Source organism: Mauremys mutica, chromosome 8 (assembly GCF_020497125.1).
Source record: "Mauremys mutica isolate MM-2020 ecotype Southern chromosome 8, ASM2049712v1, whole genome shotgun sequence".
Lineage (NCBI taxonomy): Eukaryota > Metazoa > Chordata > Testudines > Geoemydidae > Mauremys > Mauremys mutica.
The window spans coordinates 65,329,223-65,355,127 of NC_059079.1; the positions used below are offsets into that span (position 1 = coordinate 65,329,223).

The following is a 25,905-nucleotide window of genomic DNA, read 5'->3' on the forward strand; positions in this document are numbered from 1 at the left end:
GATTCTCAAAGTGCTGAGCTTCCATCCTCTGAAAATCAGGCCCCTGGAGGGTGTCTCAAGTTGAACGCTTGAAGCCACTAGTTACATGAAAATCTTATCTTAACATTATATTAATAATGTAGTAGCTGATGATGCTGACAAGTATGGCTGGTAGATAGCTGCTTACCTCAACTAGATTTTGTTCATAGCACGTTATTCACACTTGGTCATATAACTTCTGTTTTCTTTTGTGCGATAGCTATAGCTGCAAATGGACCAGATTTTAGTTTTTGTTGTTGAAACCAGAACAGCTTAAATTCTCTTTCTGAGTTTCCGCAGAGAAATATTTTCTCTTGGGGTGGGGAAAGAGACATTATTCCCCATGCTTTTCCACTTGAAATTCAGTTTGTTTGGCTCATTTAAGCCTGCGGAAGCAGTTTATTTTTTGCCTACAAGATCAATGTACAGTAGTTTTCTTGTTTTTAAACAGTCCAAACTGAAATGAAGTGCATGCCATTAGCTTCCAATTAATTTCAATGGTAAACACAAATCTGCTATTTCAGGTCAACTGTTTACATACAAAGAAGCTATTCCAGTCCAGCGGAAGAAAGGCCTCATGTGCAAAGCCTTGAAGTACTGAAACCAGAGTGTTGTCATCCCTAAGTCATCTGTTGTTAGATGTGTTACATTTCATCTAACAAGTCTGTGGCTGAGTTTCTGAATTTGTCACAACTGAGTCAGTTCTCAGTAGCAAGGCTAGAATTTAGCCAAAGGACCGGAGATTACAAAATCAGAGTTTGTAGTGCTGCTTTCATGAGTGAGTCAGGAGACAATTGGCAGGCTGAATATGGTAGTTACACTCTCTGTTACTAAGTATTGCAATGAGTTGAGGGAATTTATGAAGGTTTCATTCACCTCCTCAGTTCTTTACTGTTTTGAACCCAGCTTTGATCTAAAAATGTGAGTTTGTGTGGAAATGTGTAACATTTCCTCTGAAAAGGGACTCACATTGGATCTTCCATTAACCCCTAACTGCCAGGAATCCAGATTTCCTGCTGCTAAGCACTAATGTAAGCCAGCTTGATGCTTAATGGTTAAAGCTCTAAACATGCTGGTATCAAAGAAATGTGTTGCTGTATTACTATTCTGTAAGCGCAGCTTTCTTGGCCCTCCTGTTCCAACTTTGAGTGGGTAAATAGCATGGAAAGAGATTTATGTTTCATTCTGCTTCTGTGTAGATGGAAAACGATGAGAACAGCCAGGCAGACAATTTCTCCATGGACCCCCAACTGGAGAGGCAGGTGGAGACTATTCGCAACCTTGTGGACTCCTACATGTCTATTATCAATAAGTGTATTCGTGATCTGATACCAAAAACAATCATGCATCTTATGATCAACAACGTAAGTAACAACCTCACTTTCTCAATTGTTTTCAAATGTTTGGTTTTATCTTCAACTCTTAAAGAACCGACTCATTTTTAAAATAGAGCAGCACTGTTGTATGGTGAAGAGAAGACAACGAGCATATAGAATATCACACATTGCAAACACGAGTAATAGTTCTGTCCTTATTAAAACAAAACACTGGAATCTTCTGTAGCAAAAAGTCCAGTGCTCTGCAGCTTCTTCTAGAACCGCTGCAGTGCTTACTGTAGAATGCTATAGTATTTTTAATGTAAGGCTGAGTTCAGGTTAGTCCTAGTTGGCATCAACAGTATTGTTTAAAAGCACACTCCAGACCCAGTCATACTTGTCCTTCAGTGGTGTGTTTGTAATGCCTCCTGCAGAGTACAAGCGGGGAACTCCACCTAGACAGCAGCTGACAGTGTGCAGCAGACCTGTATTGCACTGAACTGTAGTCTTTAAATGACCAAAGGCCTTGAATGTCCTTGTTGTTTGTTTTTTTCGGGGAATAGCAGTTCATACTATACACCTCTACCTCAATATAACGCTGTCCTCAGGAGCCAAAAAATCTTACCGCGTTATAGGTGAAACTGCATTATACTGAACTTGCTTTGATCCACCGGAGTGTGCAGCCCCGCCCCCCCCCGGAGCACTGCTTTACCATGTTATAACTGAATTTGTGTTATATCGGGTTGCATTATATTGGGGTAGAGGCATACTAGTACTTTGTTTGGGTTCCTTACATTTGCAGATCATCTTTAAAAAAAACAGTTCTAGGGGTTCTTTGAATACTTTGTTTAGAGAAGTGGTTCTCAAACTATGGGGCGGGCCTCCCAAGGGAGGTGTGGGAATGTGTCAAGGGAGATGCGAGATGCTTTTCTTTTACTTTCTTTCTTTCTTTCTTTCAAAACAGCTCTGGCTGTCAGCCCTGGGTGACTGGGGCTCATGCAAAAGGGCCATGCACACCTGGGAGGTGGGGATAAAGGGGTCAGCTGGAGCCCCACCACCTGCGCTCAGGCTCTCCTCCTCCCCCACCTCCCCAATCCCTCACCTCGAGGAGGCAGGGCTCTGGCTATCAGCCCCAGGGTGACAGCAGCAGCGCAGAAGTAATGTGGCAATGGGGCACTAAGTCTGTGTGAAAAGAGATAATATTGATAAATATCACTTGTCACATTGCCACCCTTATTTCTGTGCTGCTGCTGGCACAGTGCTGCTTTCAGAGCTGGGTGCCCGGCCAGCAGTCACTGTTCTCCGCTCTACCTTCAGAGCTGGGTGCCCGGGCAGCAGCCACTGTTCTCCGCTCTTCCTTCAGAGCTGGGTGCCCAGCCAGCAGCCACTGTTCTCTGCTCTACTTTCAGAGCTGGGTGGGGGTATATGTACTTGTGGGGGAGTAAATGACTACAGGCACAAAGAGGGGGCGCCCAATCAAATAAGTTTGAGAACCACTTGTTTAGAGTATTAGAGGAAATGTGTCTGTCTACCCCCAGGTCATCTGATTTAAAAGTAGCTTTGCTTTAGCGTTGCTAGCCCATTGCTTGAGGACCTAGAAGACCTTCACTTCCTGATAGAGTCCTGATTGGGATCCAGTCTGTGCTACTTTTTGTACTAGTGCCACTACTGCTGTATTTGTAGTAAATCACTACAGGAAATAGCACTTCCTTTCAGTCACTGATAGGACCTTCTTTATGATCTATTAAGTCAACAAAAAAACAGTTGTAATAAATAGAATACGATAAAAAGCAAATCTGTCTAAAATGTAGCATTTACATGTGAGTTCACAAAGCCACCTTTTATTTTTGGGGGCTGATGTATCCCGGGAGGTCTGTGGGAATTACATTGCACCTGAGAACTGGGTGGCTGGCATAGCAGTTTGAATGCAGTCCACTAGTTAGTACGGAACAAACAAGATCTTCACACAGAGGGGAAGACCAACCAGGCTTCCCTTAACTTCTCTTGGACTAATGAAGCCAATCTTTGAATTACGTTAGAATCCTGGGAGGGAAGATTCACTGAGGCCTTTACAAAAGAGTGTAAAAACAAATGGAACTTCCACATTTTTCCAAAATTAGCACAAATCTAGAATTCAGGAAGTGTGTATGGTGGAGCAATTCTCTCCACTGCCTCCAGAGCACAGCTGGGACCTTGCTTTATAGACTTAAGGGGAATGCCATTGCTTTTTGAAAGGGATATTGCTCCAGCTCTCTTTCAGAAAGTGCAGAATTTAGTGAACAGTTCCTTTGGAAAGTTTACATTATATTTTCTGCCACTCACGTCCCCATATGGAATTGTTTAAGAAGTTGAAATGCTTTGCTTCAGAAGTGCAGTGCTGTAAGGCTTTGTACATTGAAACTGTGCGGCTGTCTTCTTCTTAAGGCATGCCAGGTGACAGTGGCACAAAGAAACCCCTTTTTTTTTTACACTACCTAGCTCTAAAATCACCTCTCAGTCAGAGTACACACTCTGGGTTTGAGTGCACCAGTGCTAGCAGAAACCCTGAGTCCAATCTTATAACTTAAAATTATGCCAAAGAATCAAAGCTTTTCAAAAGAAAGTGTGAAGACTTGAGAATTAAATGTTAATGCATTTATTTCCAGGAGGCTTGAATTGAAAAATGTTGAAAAATCAGTGAAGATGTTACTTTTTTTAAAAAATTGACACTGTTAAACAGAGAAAAGAATAACTTTTTGCTTAGCAAGCCAAAATGTCATGCAAAGAAATGGGAAGTAAGGAAGTCACATTGGAAGCTGAGTCCTTTTCAGCAGTTTGCATTGTCTGGAGATTTTTAGAATCCCAACCCATCCACTGAGAGAGAAATGAAATTAAACCCCTTTTAATTATTCTTTTCAATATATAGTGCCCCAGAGTGTTGCCTGAAGAACTCTAGAAACAAACTGATCCCAAGGAAGTGGTTTCCATAGCAATCGCAACCTGATGAATATTTGTAGAACTTCCTCACCAGTTGGTGGGATCTTTAAGTGGTGCTTACAATTCAGAGTGAAGTACTGGATTCAAATTTCTTGTAGAGAAAATAAATGAATGCTGTCCTACAGCATGTCTTGTCTGTGTCTTGAATGTATATCGCTGCATTCCAAATCAACTGCTAATTAGGGTGAATGTTGGTTACTTTAAAAGAAAAGGAAATTTACCACAAAAAACCTGCATCAAGTTGTTATTAAAGAGTCAAACACACCTAAAGAGAGACATGTTCAGAATTCAGAGCTGAAATGTTACTAATACATAGAGCCCTGCAAATCTGCAGATATCCGTTTTATATCTGTGGACCATTTTTGCGGATCTCGGATCAGATGCAGATACAAATTTTGTATCCATGCAGAGCCCTACTAATATACCTCCTGGTGCTGAAGCATTGGAAAATGCAAATAGTGGGTGATCTTGGAAAAGGTAGGTTCAGTTTGGTGGATTAACTCCAATTTAAACTTTAATAAAGATCTTTTAATGTTATGGAAATGACTGTCTGCATATTCGATCCCATGGTAGCAGTAGCCCTGCCTGCTGCTCGTTGAGATTTCCACGCATGCTCCTTTAGCCCCAGCTGTGAGAGCAACACTTCAAGCTGCTCTCCCAGCTGCCTTGTGCTATCCCTCACCCAAATACAGAACTCCGCTCTGAATTCTTGTCCTTCCCTGTAAGATCTCTGATGAGGCAGGATCTGGGATACTGGGGTATTAAGATGCCTACGGTGATTTTGAACATTGCAGGTTTGAGCCCTGTTTGGGGGCATATCTTAATCAGTTTGTGTAATGTTGTGTTTATATCCTGGAAGGGGCTAAGGTATCAGTTCCCCCAAGCCTGGAGAAAGCTGTATGTACAGAGGGCCCATCTTCAGCTTGGTCTGCGATCAAATGCATCAGGTGGGGAGGTAGGCTAGCCTCATAACAGCTCCAGTGCAGACCTTACACTGGGGTTCAGTGAGCATGCATGGAGATCTGTGCTAGCAGGAGACAGGGATCTACCATGATAATAGTTGCAGGCTGATGTTGTTCAAACAGATATTTGTGGTTTAACAATTCCTTTACGATCAGCTCTGCCCTTAATCTAATTTAAGGATTTTTTTAAGTGATGCCATTAAAATTTTCATTTCATCAAGTATAATTTGATGCTGTTTTTAATGTGGAGCTTCTGGCAATAGCAAGGAAAATAGTGTATTCTGGCATTTGATCAGTACCATCCGCTGAAAAACAGTGTGAGATTCATGGGAAAAATGTGCAGACTTTGGTAAGAATTCACATATCTCCTCTTGAACATGAACGGGAAACAACCATAGCATCCAGTGACCATGTGCCTGTTTTTCTGGAAGGCCCCCCTGCTTTTCACTGTCAGAAGGCACTGGAGGATCCCAACACCAGTTCAACTTGACCACTGGCTCAGACCTTGTCTACACACAAAAATGGTCCCAATATAAAGATAATTAGTTTTTAAAACAATGTAATTAAGCTAGTGCAAACCCCTCTGCAATCGGAGGTTGTACTTATGAAATCAGATGTTCAGGAATGTGTTACTGTTAGCATCTCAAGCTCAAATAATCTTTACAGAGTGAAAAACAGATGAGAAATAGATCAGAAGAGTTTTTTAAAAAATCCTCCAATGCAAGGATTTAATAGGTCAACAACTGGTCTCTGAATCTATTTACCACAGAATTATTTAAATACCTCTAGATCTGTATCTGTCTTAATGTGCTCCAGGTTTCTATAATCAGGGCAGGCATAGCAGGGAATCAGTATATTAAATTAGATTATATATTCAGTTTATAAGATGTGTGTGTGTATATGGGGGCATTCGGGGTCCCATAAAGCTGTCAGAGATGAAAGACTTGATGTGTAGTAGGTGAAATTAGTATTAAGAAAATAATTCTGAAAGACATTTTATAGTGCCTTAAAAATTCCATTCCTGGGGAACTAGATGGCTTATGGGATTGGTGATGGGCTGCCCTTTAACCTCTAGGTCAGCTGATCAGAATTGGGCCAAAAATGCTCTTAACGCTTAATAGCTCTTCAACAGCCTGTGTGAAATGAGTTAAAAATATAGGAGACACCTTCAGGCTCAGATCAGTACTTGACACTAATGGTGTCTAATGCCATATGCCTCAAAGGAAGGCAGAAGAACCCCACAATGCATTGTGCAGTGTTACACCGCGAGAATATCTTGCTGTGGCATATGAAGGGTATTCTCAGTCCAGGGAGATCCTACAGAGATTTACATATTAACAATACTTACAAAAAGCATTTTTCTACTCTATACCTCAAAGCACTTTACCAGGTTTATCAAGCAGAATTCTAAAAGTTTCCTCCCTTCCCACAAACTCAGCTACCTTTCCTAATGGCCAGCATCCCTGTGGCCTCAAAATGTGACCATTGGTTTAGCTAGTAGGTTTATAGTTCTGGGAGCTCCCCTCTTCCTCAGGTCCAATGGCAAGAGACTAGCATGAACTACTAATGCCACTTTCACAACTGGCACCATAGTCGTTGAATAGTGGACTTCAGTTCCCAGTGCTGTCTGTCTGGCACAATTTCTCTTGATCTCTCTTCTTCTCTATGGATCTGGTGTATTCTCATTGAAGTGCCAGCATTCCAGTGGTGGCAGGTGAACTTGATTGTGCCATGTCCATTGTTTTGAAGACCTCAGTTGTGTTTATGCAATATCTTATTGCCATTTGCAACCCGGTAGCAGGGGTCTTTTTTTGTTTGATTTTCTAGGTAAAAGAATTCATAAATGCAGAGCTCCTGGCTCACTTGTATTCCTCTGAGGACCAAAACACCTTGATGGAGGAGTCAGCAGAACAGGCTCAGAGGCGAGATGAGGGGCTTCGCCTGTACCAAGCCCTAAAAGAAGCACTGGCAATCATTGGAGATATTAGCACTAGCACTGTATCTATCCCTGCCCCACCTCCAGTTGATGATTCCTGGCTACAGCAATCCCGCAGGTAAGGATCTTCAGATCAGTTATGCAGTGGAAATTAAGAAAAAGAGCTAGATCTTCAGCACTGCTATGTCTCCACCTTCTCTGGCAAGCCTTTCTCCATGTCTCACATGAAATTCTTGAGAGAATCAGAAAATTCTTGTTGAGGGATGGGAGTGTGCAGGTGGAATTCTTGTACTGGGTAATCCTAAAAACCTCTCAGGTGAGCTGAATTTTAACAACCGTATGCTCAGAATTTGTCTTTGCACAGTGGAAGGTCCTACCAGTTAAGCCACCAGCCTTCATTCCAGATATTTCCTGCCCTGTTTTGTTCTAGAAGGGACATGGAGAAAAGGGTGCTTATGAACCTCTTGGGGAGAGGGTTCTGGTATATGAATCTGTTGGACCTGGCAATCCATTTTCAGATATGTCAAGCAGCTTTGGGATTCATCATCTAGAATTGTCTTCCATGGAGCTACTGTAGTATGTGACTCCTTCACCAAAAGATATCCAGCCTGTATATAGTCCAAGTTTTTTACAAATTCTTCCACACGTTCATATTACGTGGATAAATGGAAGAGGTATATGTATCAAGAAAGGTGCTTGTAATCTCTTTTCTGCCTATGAGAATACCATCTAGTGTACTTTGTTTGTGACTCAGCTGATATTCCATTTGGTTTCAATGGCTCAAATAATATAATCATTTATGGTCCCACCCTACAGCATCTCAGTTTCTTTAAGAGTTTTTAAGTCTTCTCTTCCCAAGCTCAAGCAACCCCACCCCTCTGTGAAACCTAAGTCAATTTTTGTGTCCACTTTTTGGTTCTTTCAAGCCACTGTAAGATTTCAGTGTTCCTTACCTATGGCTTCCTTAAAAAGAAAGTGGCCTTCTTATTAAATCCACCTAGCAAATTGGTGTTAGAATATTGACAATACTAGAACCTTTATATTTATCTTTGTGATTGTACACCTGATTCTGACCTTAATAATGCTTACTTTCTAGGGATGGTGTGATAGTGAAAGGTTGAGTGTACATTTTGTAGAAGGAGGGGATTAGATATTCTTTTGAGACTTGGAAGCATCTCTGAGCAATTCTTTGGAATGGATGGGAGCATGCAAGGCACCATCCAGAACAAAGGAAAATGAGAGAGTTGTCATTGCAAGAATATACGATACTAACGCTGTGAGATAGTGGGCTGCCTAAATTATACTCTTCAGGACCAAGACAATATATGAGCAGAGGAAAATGTTTACAAGATTGTTACAGGTTTCAGAAAGTATCTGGCTTCCATTTTTGAAGACCATGTAGATTTTCATTAATTTCTGATTGTTCACTAGATCACCCCCTCCAAGTCCTTCAACTCAGAGAAGGCCTACATTAAATAATCCCCCAACCAGACCTTTATCTGGCCGAGGACCTGCTCCAGCAGTCCCATCTCCAGGCCCTCTGTCTGGGGCTCCACCAGTCCCATTCCGTCCAGGACCATTACCTCCATTTCCTAACAACAGTGAAGGTCTTGGGACACCACCGCAGGTTCCATCTCGGCCAACGCGGGCTCCTCCCAGTGTTCCAAGGTAAGACATTGAATAAATCTTGATGCTGGGTATGGTTCTCATCCTATAGAATAACAGACATATTTTATATTGGGTAGAAAATTGAAACACAATTCCTTATATCTAAAATTAACAAAGCAATACAGTGCTTTCAGTGCAGAGAGACAAAGGCAGGGTTTGACAAGTCCTTTCTTATCAGAAAGCTTATTTCTCAGAAATTAGAAACTTTTCACCCAAGAGTAAAAGACCAGTGTGCAGTGAATTGGTCTAAAGAAATGCTCGATTGTCTGACCGAAGTCAGAACAGCTGCTCATGGTGTTGGGTACAGCCAAAACTGTGAAAGAGAGAAGTAGAGACTAGATTAGACACAAGAATCATATCTCTGCTCATGGAGAAGAGGTCTGAGTGTAGTGGCTCACGTTATCCATTCTAGTTGTATCACAAAATGCATCTGTCTTCAGAGGGGATGATTCATCTCAGTGAGAGAAAAAAAATCTGCCACTTAAAGAACAATGGTAAAAATCTGACTTTAACTCACAGATACGAAGGCAATTTAGAGCTGTGGTTGAAAATCCCTCCACAGCTGACCACAGTGCACTTAGAATTACAGCAGGTAGCTTAGATAAAGTCACATGGCACAACATGGTAAGTTAAGGGACAGGACACTTGCCTTCACTCCAAGTTTCCTTTTATTTTGGAGCATTTTTATCAATACTTTCAAGTGGCTTTAGATGTGTAATTTTGAGAAAACACATTGGAAGCCATTGTTACAACATTTTTACTATTAATCTGAATTTTACACCATGAAGATATTACAATTTCACTATGCTATCATGTAATCCCTAATCATTCTTGAGTATAAAAGATTGTTATTCCATCAAGGGGTTCCAGTTATATCTTAAACTCTGAGATGTAGAGGCAGAATGGACATCCTTGTAAGACATGGCTGACTCATTTTAAAATCTTATTAAAAATGAAGGACAGCGTAAAATGATTACAAGTAAAAAAGTAAAAGGTACTTTTGCAAGTTTTCCATGTTTTAAAATAGTGATTGACAATAAAAAATTCCCTCACTGGAGATTAAGAGCTAATTAAATGCTTCCACTTGAAACTGCCAGCCCAGTTATGGGTGTCAATAATGTAGTTAGTCCGGATGGGATACTTTCATGTTTAATTGTCCTATCCAAGAAAAAGCAAATCAGGCCTATCAGACAGTGGAAACATTTTTGTGTTTTTTACCGTTAAAGGGCAAAATATCAGTGGCCACACATTAATTGCACTTGGTGTCATTTCAATATACACAGGAATATCCCCCATCTGTAGTTGTGTTACTAGTTAATATTAGACCACTGAGAAGAAACACAAAAATGCTTCCCTGGGTGTTAAGCCGTAGGCCAAAAAGTGTGTGTGAATTCCCCAGTTTGGAGAGTTTCAAACTGATGCCAGGGCTCCTTTGCCAGGGTCTCCATTGTGCCATCAGAGAGGTGTACATATACACTGCAGATGCAGAGTCAAAATCCACTATTTTGTCAGTTGTGCTACTGGGGGGAACCATAGGTGCCCAGCAACTGTTAGCTTGCCTGTCCTTGGAATGAGCATGCCCCCTCTTTCCTGCCTTGCTGTGATTTGCATGCACACTGCTTTCCTAAGATGGCTGAAATGTTTTGACTGCTGAACTGGGAGGCTGGGTGTAGCCCCTGCTTTACAGAAGAAGCTTGATTAGGCCTCATTTCAATAGCCTGTCAATTTATGGATGCATTTGCTGGCATGGGAAACAAATGCTGGGGAAGGAGGTCAGTGTGGTTAAAATACCTTAACTGTCCATATAACTGTATGGAAGACTTCATGGCATTTGTGTTAAATGTAATCTGCAGTACTTCTTCCGGACTGAGTCATGGTTCACTGTAGCTCGAGCTGCGAACCCCTTAGGTGTAAAAACACATACATATGCTTAAGAATGAAGTGGAAGAGTTCACATTTGTGCTGAAACATCAAGTTTATCCTGCTGACTAAACTCAACCAGAGGAAATTTCTGAGAAGAGGTTGGAGGGGGAAGTCACCTGAGAGGGACAGTGTGTCTGACTCCTATGCCTATTAAATGTGCAGTTTTAGACCTGGAATTTCTGCTCCACATGGTCTGTTTTTAATAAAAGCCTGAGCAGGACTGTAGTAAATTGACTGACTCAGAAAAGGGGTCTCAGATACTAAAGGGGGAGGTGGGGAAAGACTTGAGGAAGAGTTCTTGATGAAACTTGAGCTTTCTCTTTTACTTCTTTATATATCTAGTCTTCTCCGCTCTGTCTGCTTTACCACTGTTTTCTCCAGTGATTCCTGAAAGTGTCAGGATCCATCATATCCAGGAAAGTAGTTTAGCTTCCTGAGAGGAAAGAGACATTTTTTAAGTTCTTCTTGGCTTTCCAGAGACGCCTCCCCTCCCCTCCCCCACCCTGTTAGTCAGGAGCAGAAACTTCTAACACAACAAGACAACATGAGCATTTTACTCTCTTTCCTGCTGAGCTTTCAGATTAAAAAAGCACTAACCAAAACTGTTTTGAAGGGAAAGATTCAAACCATCCTGTTCAGTGTATGGCTGTGCATATATTTTGACTGGAGAATTTGCCACCTCATTAGCAAGATATGACCCCTGCCTTTAAAAAAAAATCTAATTTTATTCCACGTTATTAGCGTTTAATCAAAGCAGCTGCAATCTTACAGAAACCATGAGCTCTCTGCGGGTTTTTTATTGCTCCTCATTTAACATATGGAGAAAGGAAAGGGGCAGGGAAGAGGGGAAACAATTTTCTTCCTTATTTCTCTCTGATTCTCAAGCTGGTTTGGGTTATGTGTCCTGAGTATTTCTGTGAGGCAACAGAAACTATTTGCATGATGCATGCCTGTTTTAATTAATCCCACTTGAGATGGGTGGATCTCTCCCAGCAGCAAAGCTTGTGAGTAAAGGCGCCGGCCTTTGTTAGCGGCTTGATGCCAAAGTATCTCTGATTTGCGAAATATCCCCTGCTGCCAGAAATCAGATTATTCCCCCTCTCCCTTCTCTTAAAAGGCTGCAGCGATATTTTAAAAGAAAATACAGATGTGCACTTGCTTCAGTAAGATGACTGTAAGCTTGCACGAGCGCCACTATAAAGTTCCAGAACGTATGTTTGTTTCCTGGTTTAGAGATCCTGATCTTGATCGAACACTAACTCCAGTCTTAATGCCGTTACTTTAAGTTGTAGCTTTTTCGCTGAGTGGGAATCTCAGCTTTGCCACGAAGAAAGAGAAGGAATTGGAAATGTGTTTTTCCTGGCAATAGAGCCCTCTGGAATCAGCATGTGGGCCCGTGATTATGCTCTCTGCCCCTTCCCCTTTTTCCTGCTCTGTAGTGTTACTGCAGCTGCGGGAGGGAGCAGAGAGCTTCCACTCAATGAAGGCTCAAAGGCCATCATGCACTTGCCACTGGGATCTGCGCTACTCCCAAATACTATGGAAGCTCAGGACCTGGTTGCACACAAATCCTAGAGGGAGGTGTGATGTCCACTGACAGGGACAAAGCCCAGCTAAGCTTTATAGCATGGATGGCATCCTGTCCTGCTCAGGTTTCACGCTCAGGCTTGCAGTCATGGAGCTGCCACAGCACTCAACAGTGATTCTGGGCATGAAGGGTTTGCAGGGGCAGGGTCTTAGAATAGGATGATATTAATGAAGAATTGAATCGATCTGCTGGGCTGCTGATCAACTGTTAAGTGGAGCTGCCCTGCTACTTGCTGCTCTCTGCTCCCTCCCCTCCTCACTGCCCTTAAGGCAGGAGGAGGCAGAAAGGAGGGAGCGGTGGGTGGGAGGCGCTCAGGAAAATGGGCCTTGGGGGAGGGGGCAGAACAGGGAGGGGAAGAGGTTAAGTGGGGATGGGGCCTTGGGGGAGGGGCAGAGCCAATGTGGGGCACCCACCAGCAAAATGAAAAGTCAGCGCCTATGGTTATAACATCACCTGTTTTGTCTCGTCGTTCACCCAGAAGTCAACAGGAGTGAGGTGCCTCACTCCTTTAAAAAATCTAGCCCCAGATCTTTAATCCATATTTGTGCAGCACTTAGTACAATGTGGTCTCTATCTCTGATTGGGGCTAGGGAGACCAGACAGCAACTGTGAAAAACTGGGACATAGGGTGAGGGGTAATAGGCACCTATATAAGACAAAGCCCCAAATATCGAGACTGTCCCTATAAAATCGAGACATCTGGTCACCCTAACTGGGGCCTCTGTTTGCTACTGCAATTCTAGGCAGAGCTGGTAACACCACCGATAGTTCTGGTTATCTGACACTTCCCATTGTAAGACTCTCTGTTTTCAGTTGCTTTTGACTTTCTCAAACATTAACAGGCTTAAATTTTCCATGCTGAATGTCTCTGCCTAAGGCTGTGTTTTTTTGGCAAGTTTTATCCTGTGCACCAACAGAGGCCAGGGTCCTGCGGAAAAAATAGTATGTGATCATATGATTAAAAACTGTAGCATAATGCCTATGTACAAAGGAGCTGAATTGGACAGATAACCTTCATTCTGGCATTTCCTAACTGGTGAGCACTTTCAACCTTATGAATGTTCTTTTACTGGACTTTTTTGGCTGAAATATAAAATAATAATAAAATGTCTGTTATTTTTAGCTGAGCACTTTTGGTGTGTGCTCAGTTCTGTACAAACATTGCCTCAAAGAGTTGATGTTCTAAATCAGACTCAGCCTGAATGCACAAGCCATGGAGTGCAAGGTGCTCTTGCAGAAACAGGTATTGTAAGTTAAGGTGCTATTTCAAAGCATAATCAGCAATCCAGAATACACCCCATATGTGCCCGGGGACAAGTTAACTTGAACATTGTGTTAATGGAAGGATTTTAAAAATGGTAATTTCCTGGGTTTTAATAGGGAAAAAATAAGCTAAAGCATGACTGATTTCAGCTTTGGTTCCAAATCAAAATCATATACACTGTGTATAGCAGCCCCTGCCAAATCCAGGTAACTGTGTATTCATATACTCCATACTCCCGCATAACTCCAGTACTGCCGGTCCAAAGTATTCAAAAATCATGAGAATTAAAAACATGTGCGTACATTATTCCCTGTCTGATTTCTGTTTAAGCCTTTAGGGGGAAGCCACCTCCTCCCAATTGATTTATCATTTCCAGTTCAAATTTCAAGCTCAGATGCCCTCACAGTAATGCAGTCCTCGCCGCTGGATGCTCAGAGAAGGAACTCCACTTACCTTCTCATAACTTTCCGGGCAGGAGAACTGCCATTTTTTGCTTTTCCATCTCCACTCCCATATCAACAATCTGCCAGCCCCTTGCCATCTTCCTTCCTGCCCACCAAGTTTGCTGCTCCCTTCATATTCCCCCTCTGTGCTCCTACACAGCCTCCCACCCCATACATTCATCTGCCCCCATATTTTCCTTCCTTTTTGTGTGTGTGTGTGTGTATGTGAGAGAGAGAGAGAGGGCATATGGGTCTGTCTATGCTGGGGTACTTTTAAAACTGGTTCTGCAAAACCAGTAAGAGGCATAGTGTTAGACCCATTTTAATGAACCAGTTGCAAGGCCCTCTTGAGATTCAGTAAAAGCAGGGCAGGCTGCCAGAAACTTGGTCTGCTCTACACCATTGCTCTAATTGGCTTGAAAATCAGTTTAGCTGAACCAGTTTCAAAACTGGTTAGAAAATTCCCCTAGTGTAGACAGGCCTCGTGAGAGAATGGAGGGAGGGACTTGGGGAGAGAAATGGTATGAAGAGAGGAGAAAGAAGAAAGGAAATGGAGGAGAAACATACAGAGGGACAAATCTGGGGATAAGCAAGAGGTTAAGGGTACTAATTGGATGGTTGCCTTCAAACACTGCTGTGACCTCCTATGGTCCTGTCAGCTGACAATAGCTGGGAGGATGATTAATTTGCTTTATTATGTACGTTTTCAGCAAGAGACTTTTTGCCTCATTAGCTTTTTTTAAAATGTACTGATTAGTAAAAGGAAGTGGTTTTTATTTTTAGCAACTCTCAACTTTAAAAAGGAAAGTGAAGGCAAACAATAGTGAATACCGTTTGCCAGGAATGCAGATGGGAAGCCAAAGATGTGTTCTGTCTTCTGTATTTAATTAATAGTATAACATTTGTCACAAAGACCCTGTGCCTAGAGAAGGGGTGACCAACATAGGGCCCGTGGCTGGATCCAGTCCACTAGCTGTGTATGTGTGACCGGCATGCCACATTCTCATTGTGCAAAATCTCAGCTTTCATTTTTTAATGATAGTACGTTTCTAACCTTCATGGTCATGAAGAAAACCTTCTGAAGGTGAGTCAAATGAAACCAATGCAGTGTTGCCTTCCTGAGTCTGCAGACAGCCTGACACAATGTGAAACCTTCTGTCCCCTATTAATCTCATACGAGTGTCAATTAAAACGACTTAAACAATTCAATATCTCACCTAATTAATTTCCTGCCATTGCAGGGGCCTCAAGCATAGGTGGCACCTCAGTCTCACCTGTTCTCTGCCTATGGCACACAACAGCTCCTGAGTTAGGGTGACCAGATAGCAAATATAAAAAATCAGGACAGTGGGTGGAGGGTAATAGGTGCCTATATAAGAAAAAGCCCCCAAAATCAGGACTGTCTCTATAAAATCGGGACATCTGGTCACCCTATCCTGAGTCCTCCTGAAGACTGAAAGGCATTAGTCTGATTTAAATTATTGGGCTCAATGTAGGGCTTTCTGGGTGAAATGTAATGGCCTGTTTTATGCAGGAGGTTAGACCAGATGGTCTGATGGTCCCTTCTGGCTTTAAACACTATGTCAGCATTAACTACAGCACTGATGATCATTTTAGTAGCTGTAGTGGGGAGAGAGCTAGGAGTGAGAATTGGGAATTGCATTTCATTCCTTGAAGCAGAGGTTCTAAAGATCTCATTAGCCCTCTCTGTACCCACATGCTCAATCCAGGAAGCACATGCCTGGCTCAAGCCAAACCAGCCTCACATGGCTGTGCAAGGCAGTGGGGAATTTGTACTGCCCTGGATGATCCTATTGGCACTAGGGACAGACTAGCCCTAAATGTGTTTATCCATCTGTGTGCCCATTACAGTCTCCTTCCCCCAGCATTTTGGAGTGATTTTCACTCCCTCTATTGTCTCTGCTCTCCTCTGCCTGTTTTTCTCCTGCCCCTGGGCTTCACGTCCTGCCCTATTCCTTGCTCCTTCCATCTGCATCATCCTTCATCATCCTCTTTCCATCTTTTCTGGTCTCTTGTATTCTTTTCCCCCAGTCCCAAGACTGTTCTCTCTTCCCTGCTGACCTCCTCCCCCGAAGTTCCTCTTGCTCCTGAACTGCAGGCCCAGAACCACCACTGTTGCTGTTGTTCCTTTCTGCAGCTTTGGCAGGGGCCAGGAGGGAGCATCTGAGAAGTGGAGATGGTGATGTGTGAACTGGGAAAACAGAAGAGGAATCTCTGTCTGTGGAGACATCTCGGGGTTTTATTAAACAGAGAGAAAATCCTCTTTTCAGTAAAAGAGGCCAGGATGCTGGGACTGTCTCTCAATTAGGACAAGCCTGGGAAAATGGGTTTCAGGTCCCCCTAACAGATTGGAGATAGTGACTTGTAGAAGAAGTGATATTTGTTCCCCACTTAAAGAAAACAAATCATCTGTCTAACCTCTTTCCACTTTACAGTCTAAAATAAGCCTGGTCCACAAAGAGACTTGAATCCACATTAACAGTAAAACCTGGCTGAAGAACTGTTTCAATATTTTCTTTCTAAAAAGGTGCGAACACGGTTTCCAATCACAGTGTAGTCTGAGCCCAAGAGGCCGGGAATATAATGAACACTTGCCAATTTTATAGAAAAAAGTAAATAAGCTGTTTACACCTCCGGACCAATAGGAATATATTGTAAAATGCATCCACTTTCGTAAGTGCTCTGTGATGGTCATGGACAGACGTGAATGTAAGTGGAAATGAAAGCCTTTTATTTAGAACTATGCTGGCTTTTCTTCTCAGTCCAATGATGATCTTAAAGCAGGGCCTCACTATAATTACAGCTATGCTTCACTAAAAGCATATTTTGTGGACTATGTCTCTAGAAGGATAGCAGTTCTGAAAAGGCAGATGCTTGAAGAGTTCCCATATGGTTCTGATCGAGTTTTAAGTCTAGACTTGCTTTATTTAGTGACTTTTGCTCTGCATTTGTCTAGCTAAAGCTATTCGGAGCTCTCTTAAAACTGAAAAAAACGGAGTGTGCTCTTTAGGTTAAAAATAAAATAAACCTGTCTTATTTTTAAATTTTTGGGTGGAATTAGAAGTTATCCCTCGTATAAAACCCCACTGAACTCTTCAAAGGAGGAGTCACTCCAGAAACATCAGGGAGTTATTAAATAGGATTTCATTGGTAAATTCTTTATGCTCTGCCTAATGTACGCTAGTTAGAAGTCCTGATTCTTTCTGCAGACTCATTTACTCAGCCCCAGGAACGAATGATCCCCTGCTCCTTCAGCACTAACTTTTACAAACACAGCATTTCCCTTTCAAAAAATGGACCCAGCAGGCCACTCACTAAAGGGGGCCAGATTCTGGCGGTATGCCCCAAAAGTTGAAACTTCAGTGAAAAGATTTGAGGCAACTGCTAAATAGGAATCACTGTAGAAATGACATTTTTATCTAAAAGGACTGTCTGATTCTGAATCTGCCCAGAAATCAAGCTTTTGCACCCTGTGAACAGCAGTGAATCCAGTCCCAGAATATGAGAGAGTCTGATGGAAGCAGAAAAACTGCGGGCTCTGCTGTCTCTACCAATATCATCTCTTGGCTTCAGACTAAACATTTAATTGGGCTTAGTCACATATTTACTCATTGACATGGCAGCTAGCACAGCACACAGATCATTTGGGTTTGTTTTTCTCTAATTCCCTTTTGATCTGAATGAGTTCAGAAGATTACAGCTCCCCCTGCTGCTGGTTGTAGTCCATAGATCACTGTAGTTTTAAGGGAACGTTAACGTGCAGAGAACGTTTGCGTAACCTTTGCTCACATTTCACACTAAAAAAACGGATTTTTACAGGCTGAAACTCATTGTTTCCTCAGAACTTTATTTTTCAGCTGATTTAGTCTGATTGAAATAAGGAGGTGGCCCTAAGAAAGATGATCCTATGGGCTCAGCTAGCTATATTTACCAGGAATAATCCAGGACCTGGCTCTCTGCTCCATTACACCAGTGTAACCGATTGCTGAAATTCCTCCCATTGTAAGCTCCAGGCCTAAAGTGAGGGAAAAGGAAAGAAGGCCTGTGTTGCAGGCCTGTCCTCCTGTGCTAGCAGTCCAGATTCCTTCAAACTAAGAAGGTGAAAACCTACTGAAAGCCCAAAAGCGGGCCTACACTCCCTGTGCCCCCGGCCGAGGAAATCTGGGTGAGTGATAGGTTTAGCAGAATTAGATTTTTTTTTTATAATGTTGATGGATTATATTGATCTTTATTTTTAAAATGCTTACAAGCATTTTTATCTATGTAAATTTTCACAATTGTGGGAAATTATGTGCAGGGCCAGAGGGTAATTATTCACTGACAGTAGGTGCTGAGATTCAAAAAGTTAAAATCGTCAAAACAGAAATGTCAACATCCCATGTCGACATGTACAAAATAAATGTCCTTAACTCAAACTCTAAAGTTTTCAAGCAGCATTTTCCTTACTTTGCCCATCTGTGAATTTCTGTTGTTATTGAGGGAAATAATTTTTCTTTGGTCTGTGTGTGTCTGGGGAAATCAATATTTACCAACATTTCCTGATTAAAAATCTAATCCTGCCAAGCCTAGTAATCGGCAGCTTCCAGGCCTGCCCTTTTCGCTCCGTCCCTCTTCAACTGGTGTAAATCTTTGTAGCTCCACCGCAGTCAGTGGAGCTAGGGCAGTTTACACCAGATGAGCATCTGGTCCTCTGTAGTGCATGCTGGCATCAGGATCAAAAGCTACAGACCCAGGGCTGCCCAGAGGATTCAGGGGGCCTTGGGTCTTCGGCGGTGGGGGCCCCCCGCTTCGGTGGTAATTTGGCGGCGGCGGGTCCTTCCGCTCCAGGACCCACCGCCGAAGTGCCCCAAAGACCCATGGTGGGGGACCCCCCGCCGCCGATTTACCGCTGAAGACCCGGCACTTCGGTGGCGGGTCCCGCTTTGGCGGTAATTCGGCGGCAGGGGGTCCTTCCACCCCGGAGTGGAAGGACCCCCCACCGCCGAAGACCCAGCGCAGAAGAAGCTCTGGTGGCCCAGGCCCCATGAGAGTTTTCCAGGGCCCCTGGAGCAAGTGAAGGACCCCACTCCAGGGGCCCCGAAAAACTCTCGTGGGGGCCTGGGGCAAATTGCCCCACTTGCCGCCCTCTCTAAGCGGCCCTGTACAGACTCCAGCATTCAGGTACCCGCCTCTGGGAGGCTGCTGGACTAGGAGTTGCCTAGCATAACTGCTATGTTCAGTGGCCTGTGGAACCAGAGGGACTTCACTAGGAGGGAGCACTGCATTGTAGGCCAGTCGTGGAAGAAATAAGGCTGCGTAGTGCTTTCATGTATATAAACGAGGTGTAGAACAAGACAACCAAACTAATTTCACTGAGACCGAAACCAAATTGAAACCCAGGCCTCTATCTTACTGTGCCATCTAGTTTCTGACCAACCTAGTCTAAATGTAAATTTGAACACAAGAATTTGGAAGTACGATATTTGGATTCAGTGTACTGTCTTGGTCAAGTTTGTGCTGAGATACATTGCTGGTCTTATCTTTCATATTTAATATGAAGAAGCTGTATGCATTCTCTCTTGTTTGTAAATTGTACACACATTAGTTGGTGTTTTCAGTAAGCTCTAAGCAATGCAACATGATGAACTTCGACAAAGAAATAGTTTAATGTAATCCAGCACCAATGCAGAGCCTTATAAGTGGCTCTTTACAAAACTACAAATTTTGTAATCTGAACTAACAAACCAACACTGAAGCTAGCTGAGAAGCATTCTTCTGTTAGAAAAATACACCATGAAGAAATTGCTGTTTAGGGATTTTATTTTAGCTTGTTGATTTCCACTAGGATATCAGTTGTGTTCTGTGTTAGGGATTAAGAGTCTCATTTCTCCACAGGGCAGTTTATTGAAATACAAGTTACACTTAAAGCAAAACAACCCTTTTCAAGCATAAACGTGCTTCAAATTTTGAGTCCCAGTTCAAAGAATACTAACACTCATGCTTTTCATCTTCAAAGCACTTTTAGTGCCAGTAGGCCAGCTTCCAGTGAGGTCATTGGCAAAACTCTCACTGGGCTCAGTAGAAGCAGAATCGGGCCCATTTATTCCATAAGTCCTCCCCTGTGAGGTAGGGAAGCAGTCAGAGAGGTTGTGTGACTTCCTCACTGGGCGTTAATGGCATCACTGCTAGCAATGGATTTAGAACTCAGGAGTTCTTGTGCTCAGACCGCACTCCAGCCCTCTCTCAGAGCAGCTATACTGACAGGCTTGGCAGGGTTTGATTACATCGATATGGTGTAAGGAAGGCTGGGGTCCTGGCAGGGCAGAGCAGAGACCCTCAGCCGCGACGAGTGCTGGGCTGCAGGGGGAGGCCACCCCACTGCTGAATGACACCTGCCTGATGACAGAGCCATTCAGCAGCGGGGCGGCCTCCACGGCAGCTGGTGGTTTGGGCTCCTCCTCACAGTCCTGGCTGAAGGTCTCTGCTCTGCCCCACCAGGACTTCAGCCAGGGGCTCATGCTGCCAGGGGCTCATCCTTCACCTTGCAGTCCTGGCTGGGAATCTTTGCTGCAACAGGGCAGGACTGCAGCCCGCCGCACACTTTGCTCCCTGGTGTCTTGAGCCCCTCGGCCATGGTGCAGGGAGCTCCCTGCAGTCCTGCTCTTAGTGCTGGGAGCCCCCTACAGGCCAGCTGTCAGCACTGCCCTACCCCACCCCATGACATTTTCCACAACTGTAAAATAAAAATCAGAAAAGGTAAAAACCAATATTGATCATCCAAACTGCAAAAAAAATCTTATTCTGCCCAGCCTATACGCAAACATGTGGTGGCCTGGGTTGAATTAAAAAACAAAGGAAGAATTGACATTTCCTGCTTAATACAGTGGGGAGCAAAACCACCCTTTAAGAGTTGGGGAAGGAGCAGAATGTAGTGGAATAAAATGCAGCATAAAAACCCTGCTAGAGAGAGCTAAGCAACGAGCAAAGGAAGCTGATTGGCTGTGCAGATTAATCAGAGCATGTGTAAACAAAACTAGAAGAGAGCTGGGCGTGGCAGCAGGGAAATAAGAGGAGCCATCTGCAAGCCGAACTGTGCCAGTGCCCGGCTCTCTGGCATGGCAAGGGGTGGGTGTGTCCATTTGCCAACGGTTTTTTGTTTGTACTGTTGAACAATACAAATAAACCCATCCAGGGAATCATCTTACAGACGCATTTTTGTACTATGATCCCCTGTCTTTGCTCTACAACCATGTTGTCCCATCCACGCAAACACAGACACCACTAACTGTTCCAAGGAACCGCACCCTGGCATGGTTAAACTTGAACTGGAGATGATCTCTCTAGGCATTTGCACATGCCACATGCTGACCTTTCTTAGTTTTGGTAAAATTCTCAGCGAATCAAATTCTTTTGCTGGAGAATGCAAAGCAACTGATTGATTTTGTCCTTGCACTTTATTCACTAGATTCATTCCCTCCCTGAGTGTGTAATAGCTTGCCCCTCCCCCCGCCCCAATTCCGCAAGAAAGAACAAAATCTTCAGAAACCCCTAGGAGAAGAGCAGAGGGAACATCTGAATTCTGCAGCCAGCTCCAAATGACTACCAGATCGGCACAAACTCTTTATACAAGTGCTCCCATTGAGTTCAAGTAAGAGAAACTTAATCCTGCATTGGAACTAAACCTATGAGTGAGCTAGCCACTAGGGGAAATGCCAGTGCCATGAAATGCCTTGGAAGCAGAATCATTCATTTCATAAGGGCAATGATGAACATGTAGACCTACGCACATGCTTCAGTTACTCCATGGGAGTAGCTTATTCACTTCAGTGGGGTTAAATGTGATTCAAGTTAAGCACAACTGTAGTAAAAGAAGAAAACGTCCCCATGAGTGAAGGACTGGGCTATACTTGAGCTCTCCTAGTTGGGCTCTAGACTGATATGTATCTGTGTTCACACACCGTCTCTGACTTATGATTCCCACCACAACTTCTTAAGTCAAGAAGCAAACAGGTCTTGGCCTCACTGGGCCCTGTCACATTGAACCCACTCAGTATCTTTTCCCAGCTCACGGTTCTTGCCACGTTGCTGCAGGAGAACTGGGAGCTAACAAGCTAATGATCCCAGTGTTAGTTGCGAAGGCCAGTGTTTTCAAAAGTTGCTTCTAAGCTCTAATTGAAGCAAATGGGAGCTTCAGGTGCACAACACCTTCTGGAAATCAGGCCCAAGATTCCTCAAATTGGGCATCGCAATCCATAGCCACTTTTGAAAATTTGGCTCTAATTCCATTCTGTGCCTTTCTAAACTGAGAGGGACATCTGACCAATCGACCTCTGAACCTTGTAAACAGAGAACAGACTGTTGGCTATTCCAGAGGGAGTATCTGTACTGCACATGGAGCTGTTCAGTGAACATTTTACCTTCTTACCTATTGCAAATGCTTGTGGGCTGTCCTGTTTCATTGTAATTGGAAGTAGAAATGTGACATATAGCTGCATGTGCATGGTAATGCAGCAATAGCAATATTTTGCAGCAGTGAAAAGGTTACAGATTCATACTCAGTGTTTCTGCTTGTTTCCTCTTTCTCTTTCTTTCTCTCTCTCTTTCTAGCCGAAGACCACCCCCTTCACCCACTCGGCCCACTGTAATTCGTCCATTAGACTCGTCCCTGTTAGATTAAGTGAAGTTTCTGGCATGTCATTAATTGCTAACCAAATGTATGGAAGCAACTCGCTTGATAACTGTTGCAATAACCAATGTATAGTCGCATGTATGGACATCTGTAGGCAAGTAACCAATTTTACTAATATGCTCTGTCCAGTCTGTATTGCTTATGAGGTCTGAAATGTCATGGGAAGGTCTGTGACGCCTTGACTTCCCCTCTTGCAAACAGCTGATTTCTTAGCTAGAGTATTGACATATATATTAATGCAGGCACTTGAGTGTTCCCAGTTCTATACAATCAAACGGGGGCTTGCTGTACTGTGTGTTTGTGTTGACCAACTGCTTAGAGTTTGCCTCTTTTCCATTTCAAAGGGACATCTTGTTTTTATAAGTAGCTTCCAGGTTTCTGCGTCAAATTGTTTAAAGAAAGGCTTTCTATAATTTGGGATTATAGTTATACACATTTCCTTCCTTAAATGCCAACTGGGCTGAGAAAAACAATGTTGTCTGTAATTAAAAGCTCCTGCACGCCCCATAATTACACATGTCCTCATGTCTCTTTCACAAGCCTGGTGGATGGTTACTTTCACTATAATTTCTCAACATCAGAAGCTTCTAGTTTATGAAGAACGTTGCTAAGGAAAATAAGACCATATATGGTGTGATGAGCTCCACTCTTTTGTCTCTCTCTTTACAGGCCAAGGGAGGAGTCAGTCTTCTCTTTCAGTAACTGGTAAGAGCCAGATTCTGACCCCCTTGCTCACACTGGGTAGTATTTCCTCACATGAGCATTCCCACCGAACGCAATGGGAGCATGTGTGTAAACATAACACACCATGAGTAAGGATGTCAGAGTCTGGAGTAACTGGGTGGTATATTTGTCATTTCAGTGTGAGAAACTGGAACAGATTTAATATGTGAATGTCTAACTGAACCACCAATTCCATACCCACTATTTGAATGATATTTTGACCCAAGTCACAGAGTTCAGATCTGAATTTGGAGCTGAGCTTTCTCGGTAGTGAGTGCTGTTTGGATTGAGGATTTTGGTTGAAGCTGATCTATCTTTTCAACCATTATTAAAACCCTGAGACAAAGTTATGCTGTGTAAAGATTTTGCATTTTCATTCACTGAAATCCCCTGTGGCTTGGTACGATAGTCCCTTTCTCCAACTAAAACAAGTGAGAATTGATCAGCTATATATCCCGGAGATGTGTTATTTTAACAGCTGTTCATTTTCAAGGGTCCTATTGTTTGTTGTTTACAAAAAAACTTTATCTTAACTAGTTAACTTGCCATTTTAAATAGATCAGAAAATTTCCCTCCCTGGTGTAGAACAAATGAAGTGGACAGAATTAAACTAATTTGGCCTGATGTCTTCAGAAAGTATTTGTTGTTATTTTATTACAGTTACAGTTCCTAAGGGAAGGCAGTTGGTGGTTATGAAGGCCATCACTATAATGAATCAATCCAATAAATTCATGTATTGAAGCTGTATGTGGTGCTACAATACAGTTTCTCAGTGGTTGGGAGGGATCCTGTCAGAACCACAACCAGTGGGAATTTTGCCTGTTAAATATTCCCAGACTGCTGATTAAATAATAGCTGTGTCCACCACTGAAGCAAATTGTGTTTCTGCTACATAAGAGAGTTTAACTTGGGAAAGCAGCATGATTTGTATATTAGTTTAATTTCCTGTCAAACTTATACTCAGAACACGCACCTGTAGAGTCTAGAGGTCAATGTTTTAAGCACTGCAAAGATGGACTTTGGCATGTTGGTGATCTTAGTGAATTGCTAAAATGGCCAATGTTAATTTGAAGAACATGCTAAAATACTGAACAACAAACTTATAAAATCATCTTTAAAGTAAAAAGAAATTGCACCTTCTAAATTCAGTTGTGCTGTTTTGAACTACAGGAAAGTAAAAAATTACATTTCAGTTATGTTTCTATGTTCTCCACTCTTCAGTATTCTCTACAGGTATTTATATGGCACTATACTAGTAGGTGTATGCTTTACAGGCAAAACTTCTGTATTTATTATTTCCAAGTTTTAATTTGCAACCAACTTCTATTATAAAGCCCTATTTTAGTACCCTTTTAACTTTGACTTTGGAAACTGATTTGGCAAAAAAAAATTGCAATTTTTTTTCAAAAAGTACAGGAGAAAGTGTCTAGTTATATCTGCTTGAGACAGTGACATTTTAAAGAAAATAGACTGAAGTTAAGCCAAGTTATTAATAATTTTTGTGGTGGATAAATCTTAAACTGCCCACACATTTCCTGATTCTGAGTTCATGTATGCTGTTGTAAATCTAGAGTAACTCCACTGGAGTTACAGCAGAGTAAATTCTGCATAACGGAGATCAGAATCAGGCCCATAATATATTGGGCCTAATTCTCAGTTGCCCTGCATTTTTGTAGCCATTTACTTCAGTGCAAAGTGGGTATAAAGAAATCAGAATGGGATAGCATCTGACACACAGTTGGCACTGAAGTGAGTGAATGGCTACAAAAGGTGAAGAGAACTGGGCTTGTTTTTAATCAGTCACTAAGAAATTCATATTTCATCACAGTGCAGCAACCTTAAATCTGACCCAAAATAAAGAGCATTCTGTCATCAGTAATCTCAAAATGTAAACAATACAAAACTGTTCTGGAAGGAAGCAAAGCATTAATATATGTGCGCATTAATCAGCCTCAAGTGCAAATCCACATACTTTATAATTTTACCTTAAGTTGATAGTTATGCATTTTTCAGAGTAAATTACATTTCTCAGGAAAAAGCAATCCTAAAAAGTCTACCGCCAGCTGATACAGATTCATCTTATAATCATAGTTCATGTTTGTCAGCATGGCAATCTGTGGAACTGGACTCTTCATTCCTACTCACCCTGATTCCGTTTAGTTTCACCCTGTCCCCACAATGTTCTCACCAGAAACATCCCTGGCAGCAGCTCACTCCGTGCTGGAAGGACAGCTGGGCAGCTCACCAGTACTTCTTCCTAGATCTGCCAGTAGGGAAGTGGCTGTCTGAGAAAGGTAGGCTTTCCCTCCACAGACTTAAGGCACCTCTACAATGGCGTGCTAAGCCTGAGATCCCATAGCCCAGACACACAGCCAGGGGGACTGTTGGCCCTTCATTAG

At 42.7% G+C, this 25,905-nt stretch overlaps 1 protein-coding gene across 17 annotated transcripts in view; it reads left to right on the forward strand.

Annotated features, from left to right (window-relative positions):
• The window catches only part of DNM3 (dynamin 3), a 406,816-nt gene that overhangs the window by 327,736 nt on the left and 53,175 nt on the right, over positions 1-25,905 (forward strand). For 8 of the 17 annotated variants that reach the window (XM_045026194.1, XM_045026192.1, XM_045026191.1 and 5 more), the window contains exons 19-21: positions 1,218-1,382; positions 7,100-7,326; positions 8,640-8,876. In XM_045026194.1, coding sequence (XP_044882129.1) covers positions 1,218-1,382; positions 7,100-7,326; positions 8,640-8,876 — 629 coding nt within the window. The other 9 variants (XM_045026186.1, XM_045026187.1, XM_045026189.1 and 6 more) reach the window with 3 other exon arrangements.